General features: G+C 34.8%; 1 protein-coding gene across 1 annotated transcript; it reads right to left on the reverse strand.

The window, feature by feature from the left end:
- Window positions 1-1,317: 1,317 nt before the first annotated feature.
- LOC111372728 lies at window positions 1,318-4,759 on the reverse strand. The gene is made up of 6 exons (XM_022995118.1): window positions 3,941-4,759; window positions 3,533-3,624; window positions 3,015-3,074; window positions 2,863-2,932; window positions 1,957-2,160; window positions 1,318-1,851 (listed from the first exon to the last, which is right to left on the reverse strand). The coding sequence occupies exons 1-6, from the start codon at window positions 4,199-4,201 to the stop codon at window positions 1,468-1,470; spliced, it is 1,071 nt and encodes a 356-aa protein (XP_022850886.1). The 5' UTR covers window positions 4,202-4,759; the 3' UTR covers window positions 1,318-1,467.
- Window positions 4,760-4,997: the final 238 nt, after the last annotated feature.

Genomic DNA, 4,997 nt, shown 5'->3' on the forward strand with positions numbered 1-4,997 from the left:
TTCCCTTTATTTTTATTTTTCTTTACCTGCGAGATTTTTTTTGTTCAGAATATTAGGAAATAGGAAAAATAAAAAAATATAACCTACAAATTAAACGGACCGTCAAAATTTTTCATTATATGAAAAATGTTACAAAAAAAAATAAACCCGAACTTTATCACATCTCCATTTTAACCGAATGTATGAAAAGTCTCAAGTTGCTAGGTTCACAATTTTTTTTTTCAGATCAACTCTCTTGCCACACCCAAAATAATGAAATACATCCACTATTTAGAAGATCAATAACCAAGTAAAAGAGTTTAATTTAAACTTAAACAAACTCCTTTTTAACTCAATAAGGATTCCTTTATGTGCAAGAATTCAAAATCGGCGGTAAATTGGAGACCAAATTCTGCAAGGATTCTGGTCTCAACTTCAATTAGAAATCTTTCATACAATAACTACATTTTATTATTTGCAATGAAAGTCTCCAACTTTTGACTTTTGAGGCAATAATACAACAGGTCACTTGAAGAACAAGAGCCCAACTTGGATCCTTTATACTATGGCAATTTTTAACATCGTTTGAAGAAAAAAATTACCGCTTCTCACACAACCATTTGGCCGAATATCACACATCAATTTTTCTTATAGGTGGAACGATTAGACTCAATCTGATTTTAAAGAGAATTAAATCAAACCATACCTTTGACAGTTTTAAAGAATTACGATAAATTAAAAGCACTCAATCTTGCACGTTTAAACTTAATACAGGCGTCGTCATTCAAATGAAGATGGAATGTTTTGGTCTTGGGGCATGATATGAGATGATGGGATCGTGGTGGCCGGAAGTGGAGCCTAACCAAGAAGCATTCACGCTCGATGATAGAGATTGCAATCGCTCTCCATCATGGACTAGCTATAGTTAAAGAACATGATCATCACATAAACATAGCTGAATGTTATTCGTAGTTTGTCATCCAAAACTTGCAATCTAATTATTCACGATCTTCAAAAGCATAAGTGATATTTTAGCTTCTTGACAATATATAAATTCTCATTTATGCGTTCCTCGTTAGTGATACAAAGTAGCCCACAGTCTAGCTTCTTTTCCCAGTACTTCCTTGATTACTTGACAGATTGAATTTACCTCCAAAAACAAATTTAACCTTCTACAATTCAACGATCCATTAAATTACTTACATTAAGTGATTCAATTCTGACTGCTGGTTTTTTCTCGAATTCTGAAATTCTTATATATAGTTTATATCCTAAAAAATGAAATTCATTAAGTAGCATATTGTTAGTATGACACCCTGCGACTGATGAAAAGGACAATTGACATCAAACATCTTCAATTCAATTAAACATGTGCCATTAATTAACATGTAATTCGTATGGTGCAACAGTAGAGATAAATTAAGACAATTTTATTTTCCATTCAGCCAAAAAAAATACCCTAAGGTAACTCAATTGGCCATTATAGCATCACTGAATTAGAACATAATCAGCATCTTCTAAGATATCTCCAGCTGTTGGTGGCAAGTTATGGCGCAAGACAGGTTTATGAACCTGAGCATGAGTCTCTGCCTCGTGTTGGAACAACTTGACTAACTTGTCGAGCTCTAACTTCCTCACTTCCACCTGCTCTGCGTTGATGGGTTTTTTTAACCCAAGGTAGATCAACCCGACCACAATTAGCACTATACCTAAGAAGAATAGAAGTCCTGCAAATAGAGCGAAGGCATATGGTGTGTTTTCAGCTCCAGGGATCCCATCCACGTTGATTCCAAAAAGCCCAGTGATTATGGAAAGAACAAGGCCACATCCTCCAAATACAGCTAGATTATGAGTGACAGTAAGGCTCCTATCCTGAATCGATCAAGTATTTTTAAAAGTTGAAAACTAAAAACCATTCACGTTGCAATGTTAAAGAGTTTATGAACATTACAAATTAAGAGGCATATAAATACAAACCTGCAACCATGCACGAATAGTACTCTGCATGACGTCTTGGATGGTAAATAAGCGACCACGAACTGCTTCTTGTTCTTCAATCATTTCCCTAGTACTCTTTCGTATTCCTTCCAGCAGGGTTTTTGTTGAATTCCCCCTCAAATGCTGAAGGAGCTCAAAAACAATCTCCTCTCTAGCGTGGAGTGACCATTTTACTCTAATAACCTGCAATTTTAAATGTGATAATGCATATGCTAAAGTTACAGGATTGAACACAATGCAAGTCACAAGATAGGTAGTTTCCTCAACTCTAAATCATGAGAGTATCATAGAAGGTAATGCATGCCATGGAGGAAAAATGACGTGGAAGAGGGCTATGGACAGTAACCCATGGTCCCACAGTCCACGTGCAGAGGAATATAAAGGAAGTAACTGGGGTGAATTTGCTTATCTGTTCTCGGCATACAATCTTCAGGGCATATGTTAAGAAAAGAAAATCTATTGAGTTCTTAATGAAAAAGACTTGAGAGATTCCATATAGATTATTGACGTCTTTGCATGAGAAAATAAAGTCAGATTGCATAGAGAAATAATGTAATTTTACATAAAAAAAAAAATGTTATACGGCATAAAATAGTTTATTTTATGAAGGAAAAAAAAATGTGTATGCAGTTGGAGCACACCCTCCCCCACAAAATAAGTACTTATTCTTGGCTCTGCTACTATAAGCCACATATTCAAATTCTAGGTGAAATGGACAGACTAGAAACAACGAAATGATGCAATTGTGCAAATAAGCAAAAACTTTGCTCCATAACTCCTACATCTTATTACTTCAGTAGATCAACTAAAGGTGGTCTCTGCAGGTTTAAAAAAATAATAATAATAAAAATATGTCTATAACCACTAGCTGGTAAAAATACATACCTGTCTTGATAACCTTCTTATTTCTTGGTTCAGGATACTACCATAAAGATTTAAATCTTCATAGTTTCTCCTATGGTCAAAAGTAAACAGTTAGACATAGCAAGGTACTGACATAAACTCAAAGAAAACCAATTTAATTATTCTCATAGAACCTGTTCACAAACTTCAATTCCACTTCGTCAGCCGCCCCAAAGATGGATTTCCGAAATATCCTTAGCAAATTAGAAATTTTAGTATACGTGAAACCAATCGGAATTGGATTAAAACAAAGATAAATAATAATAATCGGTCAATATAATATCAGCACTCGAATACAGTATTTTACAGTTTTAAGGCCTTATCTGCAGTGTAAAAAAAATAAAATTGGTGAAGTGATAAGAGATGAAAAAATATATGCATATTCAGAATTGATGCAAGCATGGACAAAGCAGAACAATTGGATTACGGAATTAATTGCTGGCATCAAGTGAAAATTTTGAAATTGCTCAAAGCTGCAATCATCTTAACGACAATATTCCTACTTTATAATCTCCTCCTAGAGAAATATCATTTGACAGATAGGTCATTCACCTGATCTTTCGGTGCCATCAGTCTTCACATAGTTAACCATTATTACTCAAGTGCATAGGTTAGACTTAATATAATATGAAAGGAGTCCCTCAGTCCTCACCTGTCATCCCACCGGGCAAGGCGGCTAGCTAAATGTGCTGTAATTTCATGTACTGTCCTCGGTGTATTATAACAACCAGCAAGAAGAAGTTCCTAGGAGGAGAGAAAGGAGATGTGATGATAAATATGCAGAATCCAACCTAATATACAAATGCAAGATGCATGAAGAAAGAGAGTTTTTCAAAAGGAAGTAGAACATGAATGAGAGAAGCTGAAATTGGGTAGACAGGAAATTCCTACGTCCATTCACCCTGCCAGCTTATGGAAGTTATCAGTGTGAGCAGGATAAGAAGTAAAAATGCAGAACATGAACAAAAACCATATAATAACAGCAATCAAAATAAGTTAAATGTAATTTATCAAAGCATGTTAATCCTGAAAGACTGTCTAATCCGGTATGAACACTAACCTGGACTTCTGTAATGCCCAAAACATTAATTCTTGAAGTAGATCCTTTCACGTGCAAAACAGTTACAAGGAAGTTCTGTGCTTGCCATGAACGAAGGACAATGGGAACGTCATCTTCTTCGACAAAAGGATCACCAACAGACTGCCCCAGAAGCTCGAAAAGCAAACCTCCAGCCACCCTTACTGGAACCTGCAGAAAATAAAAGGCATAACGAAAGGAACCAGCAATGTCAAGCACCAAATGCTGAAAGCCATAAAGCATGAATCCCTCTAGTTTAATTTATTTCAATTACATTTTGGTAGATACACAATTTCTTGAAATAAGTTTATTAAAGCTTTGTCGACAATAATCATACTGAGAGGTCAAAAAGAGAGTAAATCATTCGAGGTTCTGGACACAGAGTATTGCATCGTACAACAATTGAGTCACACCAGAGACTTAGGTCCATCTTTTGACAATAAAGATAACGTGCACATTAAATTTAGCCCCTGTTTGAGTTCCATTATTCAAATAAGCCATTATTCAAAAACTTATTTTTTTCCAAACTCATTTTCAACTACACATTCTACCAATAAAGTAATTTGTACTTGAACTTAAAACTTTTCCTTATTTTTTAACCACACATTCTCAAAAAATACTATTACAGAACCCTTTTTTCTCTTGAAAAATGGGGCTCAAACAAGGGTTTAGTTAATGTTCAGTGATTGAACAGTACCAGATTGAAGTAATTTCCTGATGGCACATAAATTTAAATTCATATCCATGCAAAGTAAACGAAACCTCCCGGTTCCAAAGAATAATTATAATAAAAAAAAACTCATTAAAAAAAATAATAAAAAAAACTCATTAAAAAAAAAAAAATTCTTCCAATAGCATTACATGTATGTAAACCCAAATGATAGCTCAGTAGTCAGACTTTGAATTTGCTCTCTAATAGTCACCAATTCAAGTTCCCTCAGGACCACTGAGGTGAGTATCCCACTATAAACTTCAGGATCTCGTGGGATTAGTCGAAGTGCGTATAAACTGGCCCAGATACTCACGATCATAAAAAAAA

Source organism: Olea europaea, unplaced genomic scaffold (genome assembly GCF_002742605.1).
Source record: "Olea europaea var. sylvestris unplaced genomic scaffold, O_europaea_v1 scaffold1023, whole genome shotgun sequence".
NCBI classification, from domain to species: domain Eukaryota; kingdom Viridiplantae; phylum Streptophyta; class Magnoliopsida; order Lamiales; family Oleaceae; genus Olea; species Olea europaea.